A 22364-nucleotide genomic window follows, 5' to 3' on the forward strand; every position below is an offset into this window, starting at 1 on the left:
ACACACTTCAATGTAAATATTAAGAGTCAGAGCAGGAAGAAACACCAGATGTAATGAACAAACTCTTGTTTTAATAATACAATACATTCAAGGCAAATGATGCGTCATCAATACATAGTAATGCAACCTCTCTCTAAATAAATAGAAATCTCCAAAGTCAGTGCACGACATTGAGAAGGAACACTTAACAGTCAACTGGAAACAAACATTCTGTATCTCGGCACAAGTAAACAACAGAAAAATAGATTTGAGCGAATGAAGTGTGTCTCGTCTCGACGTCTCGCTTAGAAATATCACCTTTTTTTCCGTTATTTACAGCCAAGATCCGCTTCGTCCCGTCGCAGGTTATTGAAGAAACTTTTATATATATTTTTATTTTATTTTTAAATAGTCAACACGTGTAAGTAAACAGTCGGTCTTCAAGATGCAGCACATTGTCGTCATGCCACGGAGGGGGCTGTTCAAGGCTTTGGTACAGAAGGTCCTGATTGGAAGAAGAGAAAACCCTGCCCCGGGAGCCAGGGTCCCGAGGCAGGTGGAGAGGTGGTGGTTTTTTTTTTTTTTTCGGGGGTTCTGGCACATCAGAGAGCCCGACAGTACACTTGAGGATTTTGGGGAAGACTCATGGCACTTGGACCACAGATGCGGCGCTAGTATGCAGTGGTGCTGGACAGGAAGTTGGGGGGCGTGGGGGGGGTGGGGGGCAGCGATGGGGGGGAGGTTTTTCATGGGGGGGTATCAAAACTCCTTCAGGCACACACGCCCTCCGAGCAAAAACTAAGACTAATTCCCTGAATACTGGATTTTAGTTTGGCATCAAACGCAGCTGTGTCTCAGGGTGAATTGATTGGCTCCGCCCAGTAGGGGGCGCTGGAGGTGATGGCCGCCAGCGGTCGGCATGTTTGACTCCGGCTTCCTGGGGTCGAGCTGGTGACGCTCCGGTAACACTTGTACTGGTCCAGGGAGGCGTTTGTTGTGCGACTACACAAATGTTTCTCATGCACTGTGGAAGTTTGTCGTCCAGAGAAAAAGTATCTGTGACTTGAAGGAAGTACCTCATACTTCCTCGTCAACTTTAAAACATTAAATTAGGATGATTTCCTTATCATTTGAGATCCTTTCTGCAACCGGAAGACCCACAATCCACCTGAACTTATCTTCATATCCATCTATTCACAGTATTCTGCGATTTTTTTATTTTGGTTTTCAAAGGTATTTCTTATACTTTGCTAGTAGTTGTTAATTTACTTAATTGAAAATTGACATCAGCCGTATCATGATACTCCTTACCTTATCAACTGTTTCATGAAACCTCATCAGCTGTTTCATGAAACCTCATCAGCTGTATCATTAAACCTTATCAACTGTTTCATGAAACCTCATCAGCTGTTTCATGAAACCTCATCAGCTGTATCATGAAACCTCATCAGCTGTTTAACGAAACCTCATCAGCTGTTTTATGAAGCCTCATCAACTGTTTCATGAAACGTCATCAACTGTTTCATGAAACGTCATCAACTGTTTCATGAAACGTCATCAGCTGTTTCATGAAACCTCATCAGCTGTTTAATGAAACCTCATCAACTGTTTAACGAAACCTCATCAGCTGTTTCATGAAACCTCATCAGCTGTTTAATGAAACCTCATCAACTGTTTAACGAAACCTCATCAGCTGTTTCATGAAACCTCATCAACTGTTTCATTAAGTTAATGGCTACATTTTTTCTGGCTCACATGTGGGTTGTTTTGATTATAAACACCTAAGATTGTTTGTACATAATATTTAAGGAGCAGAAGTTTTCTTGGATGTTTTAATGGATCCGTCAGGTACTTCCATGTGGACTGCAGTAGATCGACGACAAGGTTACATCTTGGTATCGAAAGACTCTCCCAGGAGAGCGGCTGTGCTTTGGCCTTCTGTGCTTCTCATGCTGGGAGCAGAAGTCAAACATGGCCGACGACTGTCTGGCAGCTGATCGTCCTGGACCACGACCTCTGACCTCCGCCGTCACCTCGGAGGCGTCGCCGGCACCAGCAACACACTCACAGAAGTGCAGAGGAGGAAGGCAACATTTGTGAGAGGGGGGGAGTTAACCCGGCCGGGGGAGGGAGGGGGTGAGGGAGGGGGGGTGAGGGAGGAGGGGGGTCACAAGTGGGCGACACACATGTATAAAACACTCAGGAGTTGTTGGCACAGTTCATTTGGTCACTAACGTGGTCTTCGTGGCTTAAGTCTCGGACTCCTTACACACTCAGAGAGGTGGTTTTAAAGGTGTGTTGTTGCATCATGCACACACACACACACACTCACACACACACACACACTCGCACTCACACCCGGACCGGACAGACTAGGATACGGAAGTATATCAGTGCCGTTAGATTGTTGAGTGGATTTAACATTTCATATGTTGAAACATTTTTATTGAAACGTTTTTTGTTTTTTTTAAATACATTTTTAATTTAATAATTTATATATTGAAAGGTTGAATTTTGAAACACAATATTTTCTCATTGGTAGTCTTTTAAATTTAATATAAAAATGTTGATGTGAAAATGTGAAACTGAAACCAGACAATACCAACAGAGTACCGATCCAGTACCTCAGTACTTTTGTTTTTTTCCAACTACATTCAATAATGTCTTTACTTTTGAATTAGTTTTTATTAAATAATAGAATATAATTTGTAAATTGAAGGGTTAACGTTTTTTTTCTGAATAATTGAATTGAATAATAAATGTTTGATCTCTTAATAAATGTTCAAAATGCAATATTTTAATATAATTTCGATACAACAATATTGGTGTAACAGTACCAACATAAAAAAATTCAACCTTTTAATTCAGTAACTATTCAATTCAATAATAAAATAAGAATTAAATACTTAACATTTCAATGATAAAATTCAAAGTTTCATCATTTTAGATGTTAACTTCCTCCAATCCTCTGACGTCACAGACGTACTTCCACACAAGGATGCATCACAGTGGCTCAAACTCACAAGCATGCAGACAAATCCACATGTTCGGACCAGACAGCAGGGGGCGCCACGCGACAAGTAAACAGACGGACTGGATCCGTTCTTCAAGTGGGTCACTTGTTGTCCATCAGGGACTGGACCCGGTGCACGAGCTCCCGCGCCAGCTTCAGGATGTGCTGGACGTTGTGCCGCTCGGCCATCTCTGCGGATCACAGACTTTTAGTGCCATGAGAAAGTTATATGGTTTCGTTTAAACATTGAAAATGTGTTTCGTTTTTTAAACATAACATTTCCTTTTTACACAGTTGTATCATGAAACCTCATCAGCTGTTTCATGATATTCCTTAAGATAATTAATGAAACCTCATCAACTGTATCATGATACTCCATAAGATATTTAATGAAACTAATCAACTGTATCATGATACTCCATAAGACATTTAATGAAACCTCATCAACTGTATCATGATACTCCATAAGATATTTAATGAAACCTCATCAACTGTATCATGATACTCCATAAGATATTTAATGAAACCTCATCAACTGTATCATGATATTCCATAAGATATTTAATGAAACCTCATCAACTGTATCATGATATTCCATAAGATATTTAATGAAACCTCATCAACTGTATCATGATACTCCATAAGATATTTAATGAAACCTCATCAACTGTATCATGATACTCTACAAGATATTTAATGAAACCTCATCGGCTGTATCATGATACTCCATAAGATATTTAATGAAACCTCATCAACTGTATCATGATACTCTACAAGATATTTAATGAAACCTCATCGGCTGTATCATGATACTCCATAAGATATTTAATGAAACCTCATCGGCTGTATCATGATACTCCATAAGATATTTAATGAAACATCATCGGCTGTATCATGATACTCCATAAGATATTTAATGAAACCTCATCAACTGTATCATGATACTCCATGAGATATTTAATGAAACCACATCAACTGTATCATGATACTCCATAAGATATTTAATGAAACCTCATAAACTGTATCATGATACTCCATAAGATATTTAATGAAACCACATCAACTATCAACTGTATCATGATACTCTACAAGATATTTAATGAAACCTCATCGGCTGTATCATGATACTCTACAAGATATTTAATGAAACCTCATCGGCTGTATCATGATACTCCATAAGATATTTAATGAAACATCATCGGCTGTATCATGATACTCCATAAAATATTTAATGAAACCTCATCGGCTGTATCATGATACTCCATAAGATACTTAATGAAACCTCATCAACTGTATCATGATACTCCATAAAATATTTAATGAAACCTCATCGGCTGTATCATGATACTCCATAAGATACTTAATGAAACCTCATCAACTGTATCATGATACTCCATAAGATATTTAATGAAACCTCATCAACTGTATCATGATACTCCATAAAATATTTAATGAAACCTCATCAACTGTATCATGATACTCCATATGATATTTAATGAAACCTCATCAACTGTATCATGATACTCCATAAAAGATTTAATGAAACCTCATCGGCTGTATCATGAAACCTCATCAGCTGTATCATGATACTTATTGAAATAGTTAAAACACATATTTTCTAAATTCCAATTTTTTAAAATTGTAGCATTTTAAATGCAATATAAAGACTTTAATCGAACCCTCACATGATCATTTAAATATTGAATTTAAAAATAAATTTATTTTTTTAAATGAAAGTTTAAAAAAAATGCATTATTTAAGGTAAGGTAAGGTAAAACTTTATTGATCCCTCAGGAGGTCTCCTTTGGGAAATTGTTTTTTACCAATAGCCAGCAATTTTTCATAAACAATAAAAAATAATACATAAAAAATAAAATAAGATAAATAAATTTAATTTAATTTAATCATTTGAGGAAACAAATATTTTAACTTTTCATATACAAATTAAATAAATCAAAATCAATGCTTAAAAAAACATCTTAATTAAACAATTTAAAGTAAGTAAGTAAGTAAGTAATATTTATTTATATAGCGCTTTTCGAGACCAGGGTCACAAAGCGCTTAAACAATCAAAACAATACTCAAAAAAGTACATACTTTAAAGATCAAGATAAACATTATTTAAAATAGTTTAATCCAATAGTTTCATATCATTACGGGAAAGATAAACTTCCATTTGTACGTCAGTCTCACCGTTGAAGAACTTGATGATGTCCGTGAAGTCCATGTTGTTGTCCATGATGATCTCGCGGTACACGGTGACCAAGGCCAGCGCCAGGAACAAGACAAAGTGCTGCGAGGAGATCCTGGGCGCGACCCAGATCACCTCCCACACCGTGAACACGTCGTCGTACAGCAGCTCTGAACACAGGGGAGGTGAGGCGGGTGAGGCGGGTGAGGCGGGTGAGGCGGGTGAGGTGGGCGGAGTCAAAGAAATGAAAAAAAAACTTTATTTAAAAAGTTGAACTATGATAACTTAAAATCATTGACGGCAAACCAATTTCAAAAGCTCTTTATTGCTAGTTAGACGTGGTCAGCTAAGCTAAACTCCAGCAGTTACGCTGTAACTTTCCAAAAACTGTTTAAACACATGGCACAGGGGCCAAATCTGGCATGGAAAGTTAATTTTACATGGTCCTCCAGATGTCTCAAAAATCATCTAGTGGCCTTTAAAATAAAGACACTGTCACTAGAATCTCTAGACTAGTTTGGATCAAGGCCATCAAATATTGAACGGTTACATTTGACATTTTAAATAATTAAACTTTTGTTTTAATTTGTTATTTTTTGAAGCATTGTTTTTTTTTTTTAATAATTGAATTCAATTATTTATATATTGAAAAGTTAGATTTGCTTTATTGAATAATTGAATTTAATAGTTTTTATGTAAAAGGTTTGATTGATTTGTTATTTTTAATCATTTAAGTTAAAAAAAGAAAATGTTTTGAAAATGAATGATTTAGTGATTTGAGCTACTAATCTACTACTAAGTGAACTTTTAGCCAATCACGCGCAGCCGATCATGTGACTGTTTTAAATTCAATTATTAAAATAAAAAAGGTTTGGTATAATTATTTAATTACATTTTTTTCAATAAAAACCATCGCAAAATAATAAATATTTAATTAAATTATTAAAAATAAAAAATGTTTTAAAACATATACAGTACATATTTAAACAAAACATTTTATTGAAAGAAACTTCAAGTGAACTTTTAGCCAATCACACGCAGACAATCTTGTGACTGTATTTTGAAATAATATTCAAATTTTTAAATTCAATTATTAAAGAAAAAAGGGTTTTAATATACAAATTATTTAATTTAATTTTACAATAAAAAACAAACAAATTAGCCCATAAAAATATTGAATGAAATTATTTTTAAAAACAATTATAATTATTGGAATCATTAATATCTGTTATTTATCTTGTCTTAAACACTAACATCTTTGAAATCAAAACGTTTTGCATTTTAAATAACTTAAACTATTCAATATGATGATGATATACTTCCATATCTTTGTTCTTTCTCTTTATGTCATTGTTCTTATTTTATTTTGATTTTTTTTTTATATAAAAAAAAAAAATGCTGTATGTATTGGCTATTGGAAAAAAAACAATAAAGTTTTACCTTACCTTACCTTACCTTATATACATGTACTTCTACTACTCCAGACGAGTAGTATGGACACCTCTGGTGGTCATAATGATGAACTACAGAGTTACCATGTCACTAACCTCTCTTGAAGTCCAGCAGGAACCAGCGGTAGCAGAAGTAGAAGTGAGTGTAATCTCCGTTCTGCTGCATCAGTTCGAACAGCTCCGAGTCCAGGATCTGCGACACAGCGAGAGCTCAACACGTGCGCACATCACACACAGACACACACACACACACACACACTCTCAGCTTCCCTCACCTGGATGAGAGACCTCATGTTAGCGAAGTGCGTGTCCATGGCGCCACCGTTGGGGAAGTTGTGACTCATCCTCCTCATGAGCTGAGTGAAGCAACTGTACACCAGACACTCTGGAAAAGACACATGAGGTCAAACATCTCATCAACGTCTCTCCTTCGCTCGTGGTCCTCACCGTCGTCCAGGATCACCATGAGCGGCGCCAGCAGGTCACACATGCCCTGGACGTAGCCCACCTCCAGGTGCTCCCACACGTAGCTGAGACACGAGTCAGGAGATACAGGTGAGGACCATCAGAGAGAAGCACATCAGTAGCATCAGAATATTGAACATTTAAATGATTGAAACTTACTTTAAAACATCATTAATGAATTCAATAATTTCTAAATCCAATCGTTGATTTTATTTTATGTTTTTAATAATACAATTAAAAGAAATTTAATTTAATTTCAAAATGAATGTGTTGTTTTTTTTACGCATACAGTTTAATATTCTATAACAATAGTTAAAAAATAAATATTTTAAATGTATTATTTTGTAATAAAATATGTTAAATGCAGTAGTAAAAATAGTGCCACAACTATTATACCAACATGTTATACTCTTAGGTTGCAAATAAAACAAAGTTTTAAAATGTATTCATTAATTGAATTATAGTATCAAACGTTTCGATTTTTTTAATCAAACTATTAAATAAAATGAAATTAATATTAAAATAAATAAATAATGAAATGCTTAAAAATAACATTTAAAATAAGAAATTAAATTGAATAATTTGTATATATAGACCCTTGTGTTATCTCAGGGTGAAGTCGACCGGAATGCCCGAAAAGTAATGTGTTTGTGGTATCCCTTGTGTTGTCTTTGGGTCAAGGTGAACCGGGGGTTCCACAAAAAAAAACTAATTTGTTTTCAGGCATTCGGGTCACCTTGACCCTGAGACAACACAAGGGTTAAAAGGTTACATTTGTTTTTTCTTTAAATAGAAATTATTTAATCTTTTCAATTTTTTTTCAAAACATACTGTTGAGTTTGATATTAAAATTATAATAATTAAAAAATACATTTTCTAAATTTAATATTCCTTAAATGTACGGTCTTTAAATTAACATGAGCTGAATTCTTTTTTTAAAATTAGATTCATTTTATTAAATTATAGATTAGAAAAAAAAATTCAACTATTCAATTTGAAAAAAAAGGTTCAACGTTTGAAATGTTAACCATTCGTTACAATGGTGGCACTGATTTACTCCATAGGTGTCTCTACCTGCACATGATGTTGCGCAGCTTCTCCAGGTTGGCAGTGTTGAAGTAGTAATAGTTGCGATCACAGCGCTGGACGTCTTTGTCTATCCTGTGCAGGTTGAGGGCCACAGTGTCCAACAGCTCAATCTGAGAACAGCAGAAACCATTTATGCAGCTTCTCTCTCTCCACTCACGCCTTGTGGCCCCTCAAAGTTAATAAATGATTTCTGAGTTCACTGAGGAGGACGCGGCGTCAACACGTACTGTGTACGAAGACAAAGACGGTAAAACCCCTTCGCTGGTCACGAGTCTGTCCAGCTGACTGCATAGTCTCTCCTCGGCCAGAGAGTCCCGACACCCCCCAGCCTCACTCGGGGTCCCGCCTTCCTCCTCCGTGCTCTGCCCGTCGTCTATGCTGGACAGGATCTGGGAATGAGCAGAGGTCACTGAGTAGTTTCTGGAGGAAGGCAGGCCGGAGTCCGGTGAGTCAAACTCCACTAGGGGTCGCTCCTCCTGGGGGGCGGCTGCGGGGGGTACCAGGGTGGTCATGGCCGGGGTGCAGTCGTCTCCACTGGGGGTGTCCTGGCTCCCGCCGTCCGGCTCGTCCACGGACATGAAGACCTGTCGGGGGGGGGGGGGGGCAGGTGTCAGTGGTCGGAGGAGACGTCTTCGCTCCGGGGACGCACCTCATTGCTGAGCGTGGAGTCTCTGTGGACGAGGCGGAGGACGTGACTGTCGATGCTGCTTCCTGACGACAGTTTGGCGAAGATGGCCGACTGCATCTCCTTCTCCCTCTGCTTGACGATGACCTCGCAGGCCTTCCACTCCTGCATGACCTGCGTGTAGTGCTCGCTCACCCGCTTGTCAATCTAGAGACAGTCAGGAGTCAGATCAAGTCACTAGATGGCGACACTGGGAAACCAAGGCAACTGTTACTGTGGGTGAAACATTGTAACGTTCAACTTTCAAATATAATAATAATTATTATTACTACAGGTACTTCTGGTACTTTTACACGGAGGGTGATTAGTGCCAGTGGGAAAACAAGATCTCAGAATTAGATCCAAGAGAGAATTCTAATTTAAAAGTGAATTCTCATGCATGTTATGAATTAGATTAACATAAATAACACTATACAAAAATACATGACACATAATGATCACATTACACCCATAAATGATCCCATGAGCCGCATAAAGATCACATAAATTATGATATTACATATATAACGATCACATAAATAAATGATCCCATGAGACGCATAAAGATCAGATAAATGATGATATTACATATATAACGATCACATAAATAAATGATCCATGAGACACATAAAGATCACATAAATTATGATAATACATATATAACGATCACGTAAATAAATGATCCATGAGACGCGTAAAGATCACATAAATGATAATATTACATAAATAACGATCACATAAATAAATGATCCCATGAGACGCATAAAGATCACATAAATGATGATATTACATATATAACGATCACGTAAATAAATGATCCATGAGACGCGTAAAGATCACATAAATTATGATATTACATATATAACAATCAAGTAAATAAATGATCCATGAGACGCGTAAAGATCACATAAATTATGATATTACATATATAACAATCAAGTAAATAAATGATCCATGAGACGCGTAAAGATCACATAAATGATGATATTACATAAATAACGATCACGTAAATAAATGATCCATGAGACGCGTAAAGATCACATAAATTATGATAATACATATTTAACGATCACGTAAATAAATGATCCATGAGACGTATAAAGATCACATAAATGATGATAATACATACATAAAGATCACGTAAATAAATGATCCCATGAGCTGCATAAAGAGCACATAAATTATGATAATACATATGTAATGATCACATAAATAAATGATCCATGAGACGCGTAAAGATCACATAAATTATGATATTACATATATAACAATCACGTAAATAAATGATCCATGAGACGCGTAAAGATCACATAAATTATGATATTACATATATAACAATCAAGTTAATAAATGATCCATGAGACGCGTAAAGATCACATATATTATGATATTACATATATAACGATCACATAAATAAATGATCCCATGAGACACATAAAGATCACATAAATGATGATATTACATATATAGTGATCACGTAAATAAATGGCTTTCAAATCCTTCCTTGTAATCCTTTTACTATCACGGTTATACATGTATGTAACATTAATAATAAAAGATGTGTTTGTGTGTGTGTATAACTCAGTGTTCGTGACTGACCTGGTTCATATCCTTCTTGGTCATGCCAAACTTGTAGTGTCCCAGCAGGAAGGGCCAGACTTCCTTCCTGATGCAGTGCTGAACTCCACCGTAGTAAACCAGTCGCAGCAGCTCCAGCTCCTTGTAGTTCTAAAGAGACATTTCATCCCTTATTCGGTATTTATTTATTATGGTATATATTTATTTTTTTATCAACAAGGTTTGAGACCCTTGTGAAGGTTAACTGTTTAAACGTGCGGCAGGAAGTCTGACCTTGCAGTCCTTCTGGTACTTGCTCCACACTTCTTTGCTGAGACCTCCCGACGCCTCGCTGGGTCTGTCCGGAGTAACAATGTTGTGGTTGACCAGGGCCGACAGGTGAGTCCTCACGGTGGACAGGTGTCGACAGTAGGCCAGCCCTGACGGACGAGCGAGAGCGAGAGAGGGTGGAACGTCAACAGAGACCATGTATCTGATGGTGAAGACATGCTACAAGATCACCAGCAACATCTGCACGACTGGAGGAACCTTTGGATTAAAAGTGAAATATTTTCACCTTAGTCGATAATATTTTTAATTAAATATTTAATATTTTTTTGTAAAGCCTCTTAAAGCACCAGAATTATGGCGAAAACAGTTAAAACGGACATAAATTAGTTAAATTCATATTTTACATGTTATTTTATTGGACAAGATGTGGTTTCAAGGAAAAACAAGCTTGATTACTCTCAAAGAAACACTTGTTTATCTGCTTTATTTTGATAATATGAGGCGATATTTGAGAGATGAAATCGTAGACTTACATCCATAGAAAGCTCTGGACACGATCTGTCTCTTCATGTTCTGGCAGAGAACCTTCAGTGGAACTCTGGAACCAAAAGAAAATTCACATTTTTGTACCAATTACCCGCTTTGAAAAGAATGAAACTCAAAAACAATTAAACTTAACTAAGAAAGTTTAGTTTGTAACGCATCTTAAACTCATTCATAAGACATTATAATGCATTTAAAAGTTATAGTTTTAGTCATGTAAGTTTTACTAGTGGTAAAGTCTTTAAGTAAAGTGGGAACATTGTCTGGTAATTACAATTTAATTACAAATAACACTGTATTCTGTTGATTTGACATGTTTTTAGAACGTACTATTAAAAGTGAAATTTCAAATAGGTATATTGGTAAGAATCTGGCCATAAGATGTGCATCATGATACAGGGGCATACGATATGTTGTGATACTGTAGTAACAAGGATATATTTGTAGTATTGTCGAGTACTTGACTCTGGTGTTGTACAATTTACAGACCACATGAATTTTGACGAAGTCGCAACTGCTTTAATCTGTTTTGAAACGAAAATATGTCCAAACATCAGTTTTGAAAGCTGCTGGAGTCGACTGAGTGTATCCTCTCATCCTCAGTCATGGCTGGGATCTTGCGAGATTATTTTTTTTAATGTAACGACTGGAATTTAAATTGCAACACAAAAATGCCTTGAATATGTGCTTGTAAATAAAAAATAATAAAATAAAATAAAGATATTTTTACACACACTATATTGAAATACAAACTATATTAGAACTGTGATAAAAATAAAACATAATTTGAAAGCCAGAATATCGGTGCTGTTTAAAATCGATACAGCACAGTGAAAAAAGCAAATTGCGAAATATCGTTGTATTGATATTAGTACTATCTCGGTCCACCCTGTCATTTCGTTCCGGGCACTTCCTATGTGGTGACACGCCATAAACGTCTTTTTAAAAACTTTTTTTATGAGTTAAAAAAACTTTAACTGACCTTTTAAATAAAACTTTGTACCAACAATAAACACATATATTGAAGGTGAAGGTCACGTGTGTCGTCAGACCAGGAAGTAACATAGTAAAACATTCTAAACGTTCTCTCAGGGGAAGTAGGGAAGCGAAGAGTATTTACGTGTGGATGTCCGCCGACTCGTGCAAACAGCTACATCCTGCTGGGTAGTCGAAGGACATGCCGCCGCCGCCGCCGCCGCCGCCGCCGCCGCCGCCACCGCCACCGGCCGGACAGCACGACAGACAGTCGTGAGCCTCGGGCTGTTGCCACGACGACGGACTCCCCCCGAAAGCCTGCATGACCATCATGTCGCCATGGTCTGGATGGAGGGACAGAAAGAGAGGGAGAGAGAGAGAGACATAGCCAGGGCATCTCAGAGAGGACGGTGAAGGTCACATCAAGGTCATGCCTTACATATTATGACTCAGGCCCCTCAGCTCAACCATGAACTTCTATGTCAAGACATAGGGAGGGTGGGGTGGGGGGGGGCAGGCAGAAGGGATGCTGGGAAGCCATGCGGGTTCAGATCATTCAGGAAGGACGAGAAGAGACAGCAGGGGTCAGAAGGTCCTTCTGGACTCACCGGAGAGATGGATGAAGGAGAGGAGAAGAGGAGGAGAGAAGGAGGGGGAGGAGGACCATGAAGCCAGATTGGAGACACACAAAAAAAAAAGAAAAAGAAAAAAGATGGACACCAGTAGAAGAAGACACAAAGGGGAAGGAAGTAAAAAAAAAAAAAAAAACGCTCTTCACCTTAATTCTTCAGGTTGGAGCTGATGACCTGTCATAAATATGTCAGTGAATCTATTGATCCACTTAGAAGACGAGTGACATGTCGTCGCCTCTTTTTTTTAAAAAAAAAGAAAAAAAAGTCTTTAAATAAAGTTAGGACTTGAACCACCAACGGCAACCGGGACTCCAACGTCTCTACTACTGCGGAACCCCACAGGACCAGTTATGAGAGGGATGTTGGGGGGAGGAGGCGAGAGGAGGGGGAGGAAGGATTACAGTGAACAGTATCGACTGCACAAAAAAGTCTGAGAGATCAGAGGGAGGGAGGGAGGGAGGGAGGGAGGAAGAGGAAGAGGGGTTCGTCATCACACGGGGGGACACAGTCGAGGAAAAGAAACAAAAGTGTTGCAGACTCTCAGTTCTCATGCAACAAATACTGTCAGGCATGTTGCAGTTGATGGATCCAAGAGGAGGATGACGTTTTTTCTTTAAGGTCAAAGGTCAAAACAGTGCAGAAGTTGAGGATGGAACCATCGGAGAACATCGTCCAATATTTATACCACATTGACATCCCAGAAATGTATGTTTCATTTCCTTCCGCGTACATCGAGAACGCATTCTGTTGTCTGACTGAGAAGAAAGAAACAACAGTATATTCACATTCTAAATGTATTAGTACTAGCTGTACTACACGGTGTCGCCCGAGTATAAAATAAATAAATAAATAAAAGTGTGAAGAGAGAAGAGGAAAGAGAGAAGAGGGCGAGTGTCAGGTGAATCTTAATATTGTCAAGAAGGAGCGACAATTATATAATCATCCTTATTTAATATGAATTAAATATAATATGAATCAAGTTTAAATTCAACCCATACATCCTTCAATTTATCCATCCTTTCATCCTTCAATTTATCCATCCATCCATCAATTTATCCATCCTTTCATCCTTCATTTTATCCATTCCATCACTTTATCCATTCTTTCACCCTTCAATTTATCAACCCATCCATCCATTCATCCTTCATTTTATCCATCCATCCATCCATCCTTCATTTTATCCATCCATCCATTTATGCATCCATCTATCAATTTATCTATCCTTCCATCTTTCATTTTATCCATCAGCCATCAATTTATCCATCCATTCATCCTTCATTTTATCCATCCATTTATGAATCCATCTATCAATTTATCCAACCTTTCATCCTTCATTTTATCCATCATCCATCCTTTCATCCATCATCCATCATCCATCAATTTATCCATACTTTCATCCTTCAATTTTTCAGCCCATCCATCCATCAATTTATCTATCCTTTCGTCCTTCATTTTATCCATCCATCCATCAATTTATCCATTCTTCCATCCTTCAATTTATCCATCCATCTATCCTCCAATTTATCATTCATCCATCCGTCCTTCAATTTACCCATCATCCATCTTTTGGTTTATCTATCGATCCAGCCTTCAATTTACCCACCTATCCATCTATCAATGTACCCATCCATCCATCCACCTATCCTTCCACTATCTATACATCCATTAACTCAATTTATCCAACCATCCATTATCTGTCAAATATATAAATCCATCCATCCTTCAATTTATCCATACATTATCTATCCATCCATCCTTTAACAACCCTCTTATCCATCCATCCATCCATGCATCCATCCATCCATCCATCCATGCATCCATGCATCCATCCATCCATCCATGCATCCATGCATCCATCCATGCATCCATCCATCCATCCATCCATCTAACTTCTGCGTCAATCTACCAAGACTCTCCTCCGGACAAACGAAGGGTCTCTGGTTCCACACTGTGAACCTCTGCACTGTTGGCCTCAGCGAGGAAATGGAGAAACAGGCAAACAAAGTGGGTGAGGATGGGGGGAGGAAGGAGGGAGGAAAGAGGTGAGGAGGAGCGGAGGGGCTGGATGGGAGTGTTAAGGTGATAAAAACCTTTCATGACATTTGGATCTGTGAGGTTCCGCGAGCAGATCATTGAGATCATAGCATGGAGCCTATCTTCCTCTTCCTCGTCGTCGTCCAGCGACGGCGCTCGGCTGCCCGTGGTGTGGTGGTAGTTTATAGTGACTGCTCGCACCAGTGGACAACAGAGGACAAGGTTAGAGCGGCGCCATCTCCAGGCCCGGGGCTGAACTACCGCGACGACACCCAGAGCCGCTCGCTGCGGTGACGCATCAGGAGGAGAGAGACCGAATCTGTTACCATGGTTCTCACGTGGTCACTTACTGGCGTTGTATCTGTATCCCGGGTAGACGATCCGGAACACGTAGTCCGCGGCTTCCTTGTCGTCGGCGCTCCGGTCGCCGTCGAGGAGGCGGGCGGCGCTGCTTCGCTTTCGTAACTTTGGGAACACTTTACCCTGAAACATCAACACAAAAGATGATGAAAAACTCTCTTAACATATTAACTTTAACTTCAACTTTCTTCAGGACTTTTTTTTCCTTATATTTCTTTTTCTGAATATTATTGAATCTCAAAATAATTGTGAAATTTGAATGAGAAACTTGAATTGACAGTGTTGTCAACACTTAATAATTTGTTTTGATGAACTGTTTCACGGACATTTCAGTTCATTTTATGTCCTTTATTTCTATTTTTAAATTTTAAATTCAACCAATATTCTGCAGTAAATTCTCCTTCAATAAAGACATTTAAAAAATATATAAGATTTCTTTAAACTTTTTGTTGATCGGGGTCAAGGTGACCCGAAGACCCGAAAACAAATATGTTTGTGGTATCCCTTGTGTTGTCTCTGGGTCACCCGATAACAGATGGGTTTGTGGTATCCCTTGTGTTGTCTCCAGGTCAAGGTGAACGACCCTCACCACTGCATATGTATTTATGGTATCCAGGGAGGTCGTTCACCTTGACCCAGAGAAAACACAAAGGATACCACAAACACATTTGTTTTCGGGCCTAAGGGTCACCTTGACCCAGAGAAAACACAAGGGATACCACAAACTCATATTTTTTCGAGCCTTCGGGTCACCTTGACCCGGAGAAAACACAAGGGATACCACATGCTCATATTTTTTCAAGCCTTCCGGAGAAAACACAAGGGATACCACAAACTCATAGTTTTCCGAGCCTTCGGGTCACCTTGACCCAGAGAAAACACAAGGGATACCACAAACTCATATTTTTTCGAGCCTTCGGGTCACCTTGACCCAGAGAAAACACAAGGGATACCACAAACTCATATTTTTCCGAGCCTTCGGGTCACCTTGACCCAGAGAAAACACAAGGGATACCACAAACTCATATTTTTTCGAGCCTTCTGGTCACCTTGACCCAGAGAAAACACAAGGGATACCACAAGCTCATATTTTTTCGAGCCTTAGGGTCACCTTGACTCAGAGAAAACACAAGGGATACCACAAACACATTTGTTTTCGGGCCTAAGGGTCACCTTGACCCAGAGAAAACACAAGGGATACCACAAACTCATATTTTTTCGAGCCTTCTGGTCACCTTAACCCAGAGAAAACACAAGGGATACCACAAGCTCATATTTTTTCGAGCCTTCGGGTCACCTTGACTCAGAGAAAACACAAGGGATACCACAAGCTCATATTTTTTCGAGCCTTTGGGTCACCTTGACCCAGAGAAAACACAAGGGATACCACAAACTCATATTTTTCCGAGCCTTCGGGTCAACTTGACCCAGAGAAAACACAAGGGATACCACAAACTCATATTTTTTCGAGCCTTCGGGTCACCTTGACCCAGAGACAACAAAAGGGATAAATTCAGTTTGCGTTTCAAGCCAGTAGTGTTTGCTCATAACATGTCAAGTTTCAAACCTCAGGGTAACAATCAGGCCTGGACTTACTTTCCCTTTCTGGGACCAGAGCGGAGGCTCCAGCTGACCTCGTGGCAGGAGCCCGGTTTCTAGGCAGGAGAGGAACGCCAGCAGGTGACCACCCGGGGGGAAGTGCAGGGGCGGCTGTTGTATCCCGTCCTGACTGACCAGGACCAGCGTCCCCCCGCAGTCGGCTGCCGGAGACGAATGGAAGAAGTTCAGAGTCGAGATCCGACATTAAAAGGAGTCGAAGCCTTACGTCGCTGGTGACAGTGGATGCAGACGATCTGACGAATCGGAACCGTGATTGCATAATCCCAGTAGATACTGAAAACCAGAAAGAACCAGTTCGTCAATTCAATTAGAGACACAGGAAGTGAGCGAGCTAGTCCAGCGATCAACTTCCTCTTCAGTCTGCAGTGGAGGAAAGATACGTTTATGTGAATCAGATGCATGATGATAAGATAAAGTCTAGATTTATGATAGTAGAAGTGATCAACTATTGAGACTAATGAAGGATTTTTATTGAATATGTTTAATTTGTTTATTTTTAATAATTTAATAAAATCATTTACAAATAGAGTTTATAAATATATTCTTATAATAAAAAAATATCCAACATAACTTTGAAATCATTTTTATTCATGTTAATATTTTGTATCTTATGTGTTTCATCATCTTTAATTTTACCTTGACATTTTGATTTAAGAAGCACATTTGCTAGATGGTACTTTTTTGTCAAGATTTAAATTTTTATAATTTATTAGGATTTCATTTTTTCAGGATTATTTTTATTTTATTTGATCAATATTGTATTTTTTCAGGATTTTCATTTTTTTTAAATTTTTTTATCATGATTGTATTTTTGTATCTTGTATTGTATAGTTTTTGCTATTTTTTCAAGATTAATTATGTATTTTGTATTTTATCAATTTTTTATTTTTGTATTTTTTTCCAAGATTATATTTGTATTTTATGAAGATTGTATTTTGTACTTTATCAAGGTTATATTTTCTATTGATAATATATTTATTTTAGATTACATTTGTATTTAGTTTTTTAATAAGATTGTATTTTTGAATCTTGTATTTTATCAGGATTGTTTATTGTATACTATATTTTTTAAAGATTAAATTTGTATTTGATCAGGCTTATATCTTTGTATATTTTATTTTTTTCAAGATTAAATTTGTATTTCACAAGGATTTTATTTTAGTATTTTATTCAAGATCATATTTTTGTATATTATATTTTAACGAGATTGTATTTTGTATTTCATCTCATCAGACATTGATGTGAGTATTTTTCTTTGTCATCTCTTTGAAAGCGTCGGCAGCTCGACATGTCACTTTCTCTCCGTAAGATCAATAAAGTGTGAATCGATGGAGTTGTAACTGTTAGATCTGACCTTTTCTCCAGGTCACAGTCGCCCAGCGTGCCGTTGATGAGGTGGTTGGGCGTCCACTTGAGGGTGAGACTGTCGCCCGCCTGGTGCAGCGACAGGTAACCTCGCAGAACCTCCATGTCCTTCTTCTGCAGGGAGACAAGAACGACATGTTTCTGTCTGATCTCAGATGTCTTTTTTCTTTGCATCTCAAATAAAGACGTTAAACTTTTATTTTGAAAATAAACAACTTTGATTCACAGCTCTCTCACTACTACTGGCAGATTATAACTCAGACCAAGTGTAGAACTATGGTTATTATATGGTTATTATTCCAAATGAAAAGTTAGAGCTACAACTATTCAACAGTATTATATCATTGATGCATGAATGTACATTTAAAGACTTAATTAATTGTATTTAATGTCTTCACTATTAGGTTTGCTATTTAATAAAAACATGTATTTTATTATTTTTTTTCTCTTTTAATTAATCTACATTTTCCCATCACTTGTGAAAACTGTTAAAAAGAAAAAAGCAACATCACAATGTAGACATTATTGTACTAAAATTATTTATTTATTATCATATATATACACGCATGTGTTTTTTGGTATATCTTTTTGGTAAATACATGTGTGTATATGTATATATTTTAATACACAAAAATGAAGGTTATTCTTTATTTTAATATATATTTTTGTTTTTTATTATTTTCAAATTCAGATTTATAGATTAATAGAAATACATATATATATATATACATATAAAATTAATATTAATCACAAATAAACAAAATAAATTCACTTTATAATAAACAAATTTAGTTTACAACACAACTTGAAAAAATAAATTTAAAATAAATCAACAGCTTCCACATAATTATTAGCATAAGGGATGAATTAATAATAAAAAATAATTAAACAATATTTTATTTTTGTCATCATAATGAAATAATTGTTGTGGAGGAGATTTAAGAAATCCAGTAAAAAAGTTAGTTGAAAATAAAATCCTTCCCCTAATAAACGTTGACACCACACTTTAAACTAAGGTTAATCCTACGACTCACAGGCTGGACCAGGACGTTGTTCTTGCCGTACAGAAGGTGCGTCCTCGAGTTCTGGTGAAGACTCTCCACGTACTCTCTGGCCGACGCCGCAAATCTGTCGTCGGACATGCTGACGCTCGACTGTCTCTTACGGATCTGCAACACGAACAGAACCATCGGACGTCAGACCCCGGACGACAACGAGAAGGTCGTTCACGTGAGGCGAGCGTCTCACCCCGAGGGCCGGCCTGCGCCCCGAAGACACGTCCTGACTCCGGTGAGCTCCGTGGATGCGGTGCCGCTGGACCAGCTCGTTGGCCGACGGGTCCGTCCAGAAGTGATCGGACGTCTTTAGCTTCGTGTACTCCAGAGCACACGGACCCACTGAGCATCACACAGAGGCACACATGTGAGTAAAACTTACAATAATCATTTATCTCAGTATTAGAGAGAATATTTTTATTTTAAATATTGTTGTTGTATAAGTTTTTAATACATTTTTGGAATAATTTCCAAATTAATATTTTATTAAATTTACTCTTTTGCACGATTATACTAACATTTTTATATTGAATTAAAAAGGCTACAACAAAAGAAAACATTGAATATACAAGTTGTACTTTTTGATAATTTAAATTAGAATATCAAAGTATATATAATTTAAAATAAATTACTTAAAGAATAATTATATTAAAACAAATAATTAAATGTTTGAATTTATAAATAATTTAATTCAATTATTAGAAAAAGGTTCAATGCTTTAAAACAACATTTAATATTTTTTTTAAAAAGTACCGTAAGTTACTTAAGATACATGTAGGAGCTAATATGCTAACGCTAGCTCTATGCTAACATATGTTCACATGCAACAAAATATGTTCTGGATGTAGATGGATGTACATTATTAATTACACTAAGAGAGTAGTATTGAATGTAGCAACATACTTTATTTATTACATTTGCATTTGCAAACAGTTTGAGGCGTTTTTCAAATACATGTGGGAGCTAACATGCTAACGCTAGCTCTATGCTAACATACGTTCACATGCAACAAAGCATGTTCTGGTTGTAGAAAAATACTTTGTACATTAACAAATACACTTAAATAGTAGTATTGCATGTAGTAAAATACTTCATTTATTAAATTTGTATTTTTTAAACAGTTTGAGACGTTTTCGAATAAATGCAGGAGCTAATATGCTAACACTAGCTCTATGCTAACATATGTTCACATACAACAAAGCGTGTTCGGGATGAAGAAAAATACTTTGTATATTATTAATTTCACTAAGAGAGTACTATTGCATGTAGCAACATACTTTATTTTTTACATTTGTATTTGCAAACAGTTTGAGGAGTTTTTCAAATACATGTAGGAGCTAATATGCTAACACTAGCTCTATGCAATCATACGTTCACATGCAACAAAGCGTGTTCGGGATGAAGAAAAATACTTTGTATATTATTAATTTCACTAAGAGAGTACTATTGCATGTAGCAACATACTTTATTTTTTACATTTGTATTTGCAAACAGTTTGAGGAGTTTTTCAAATACATGTAGGAGCTAATATGCTAACGCTAACTCTAAGCTAACATATGTTCACATGCAACAAAGCATGTTATGGATGTAGAAAAATACTTCATACATTATTAAATACACTAAAATAGTAGTTTTTAGTATGTATTTTGATTTTCAATTATTACAGTTATAGTTCTATTGACATGAACAGGTTCAAAAGTTTACCTAGCAGAGCCGCCAGAATGGGTCCGAACACACAGTCGTGCATCAGCGCCTCCCTCTCGTAGTATTTACTGACCGAGACAAAGAATTCATGATGTCATCGTGGCTTCACAGTTTGTCGGTTGTGGGTTCGACTCCTCACCTGGCGTTGTCCACGATGTACTGCACTATCTTGTCCAGGACCTTCTCGAAGAGCGCCGTCCGGATCCAGATGTGCTTGACGGCCTGGGCCGAGAGCGGCTGAGGCGGTCGGCTGGTGACGGAGGATCCTTGTCTCTTCAGGGGTTCGTGGCCCACACTCGGACTGCGCCTGAAATTATGAGATGGTTTATTATTTTATTATTATTATTGGACTTCACCGGCTGACAAGTCCAGATTTTTTTTTTATTCATTTTTGTGTTTAAATAACTTTAAGTAAAACATTTTTCTACAGCTGTCAATTGAATGTGACTTAAATCTAAAGTGACTTTTTTTTATTTTACAAAATTATTAAATACATAACTACACTAACACTGACAATCATCTAATTAATTTTTTATTTTAAATTTCTTTCAATTTTTTCAAACATCTTTTTCATTTTATTATTTTGTTTACATTTTTAGAATGATTTATCTATTTATATTCTTTTCATATTTATGTATCATTTAACTATATTATTTAATACTTGCATTAAAATGTATTTATTAGATTTAATTTATTCATTAGCCCTTATTCATAAGAAATTAAATAATGTTTTATAAATCTTTCACAAAAAAAAAGGGTTTCTAGATATTTAATGAATGTAATACATTTATACATTTGTAAATCTAATAAAAACTACCCTATATCTTGGGAATCTATCTTTTCTCTCTGTGATTTCTTGTTGTTTGTAGTACAACTGGTCTTTCAAACATCTATTCTCTCTCTCTTTTAATAGCTATTTAACGATTTAATCTTCTGGGAAATCTAAAGTAACAAATCACCGACTAATGAACTGCAGTAAAATTGATCAATGAGCAGAAATCCGTCACTGGCAGTGAGTTCGACGATCAATACACATGTAAAAACAGGCTCAATATTACCTGTTTTACATGATTTAATTAAAATAAACAGAATATATTGATGCTTAAAAGTTGTAACCAGGCGAGTCAGCAGAAACACGTGATGGTCTTTTGTCCACTAGAGGGCAGCGTCGAACAGCACGAGGATCTGCTGTTACTTTACATAAGACATATTTAACAAACTATTAAATGACATTTATCATCGTACATACAAGCGTGAAGCTGTTCGTTTTCTCAACAACTGCTTTGCTATTATTTTTATTTCATGACGATTCAGGGCCTAGCTTTAACAACAACACATCTCTCATCAACTGTGGACACAATGATGAGATGGATCTG

General features: G+C 37.0%; 1 protein-coding gene across 3 annotated transcripts in view; it reads right to left on the reverse strand.

Annotated features, from left to right (window-relative positions):
* Positions 1-51: 51 nt before the first annotated feature.
* sgsm2 (small G protein signaling modulator 2) overlaps positions 52-22364 on the reverse strand; it is a 55661-nt gene continuing 33348 nt past the window's right edge. The window contains exons 4-24 of one of the 3 annotated variants that reach the window (XM_087795294.1): positions 21128-21295; positions 20989-21056; positions 19478-19626; positions 19264-19398; positions 18219-18343; positions 17070-17137; positions 16841-17004; positions 15235-15367; positions 14941-15078; positions 12364-12562; positions 11234-11298; positions 10704-10849; positions 10452-10580; positions 8838-9020; positions 8416-8772; positions 8174-8298; positions 7082-7164; positions 6910-7019; positions 6731-6827; positions 5186-5353; positions 52-3183 (exon numbers count right to left, since the gene is read on the reverse strand). In XM_087795294.1, the coding sequence (XP_087651420.1) occupies positions 3095-3183; positions 5186-5353; positions 6731-6827; positions 6910-7019; positions 7082-7164; positions 8174-8298; positions 8416-8772; positions 8838-9020; positions 10452-10580; positions 10704-10849; positions 11234-11298; positions 12364-12562; positions 14941-15078; positions 15235-15367; positions 16841-17004; positions 17070-17137; positions 18219-18343; positions 19264-19398; positions 19478-19626; positions 20989-21056; positions 21128-21295 (2899 nt within the window). In that variant the 3' untranslated portion in view covers positions 52-3094. The remainder of the gene's footprint in view (positions 3184-5185; positions 5354-6730; positions 6828-6909; positions 7020-7081; positions 7165-8173; positions 8299-8415; positions 8773-8837; positions 9021-10451; positions 10581-10703; positions 10850-11233; positions 11299-12363; positions 12563-14940; positions 15079-15234; positions 15368-16840; positions 17005-17069; positions 17138-18218; positions 18344-19263; positions 19399-19477; positions 19627-20988; positions 21057-21127; positions 21296-22364) is intronic. The other 2 variants (XM_087795295.1, XM_087795296.1) reach the window with 2 other exon arrangements.

Source organism: Callionymus lyra, chromosome 7, assembly GCF_982586985.1.
Source record: "Callionymus lyra chromosome 7, fCalLyr1.hap1.1, whole genome shotgun sequence".
NCBI classification, from domain to species: Eukaryota; Metazoa; Chordata; class Actinopteri; order Syngnathiformes; family Callionymidae; genus Callionymus; species Callionymus lyra.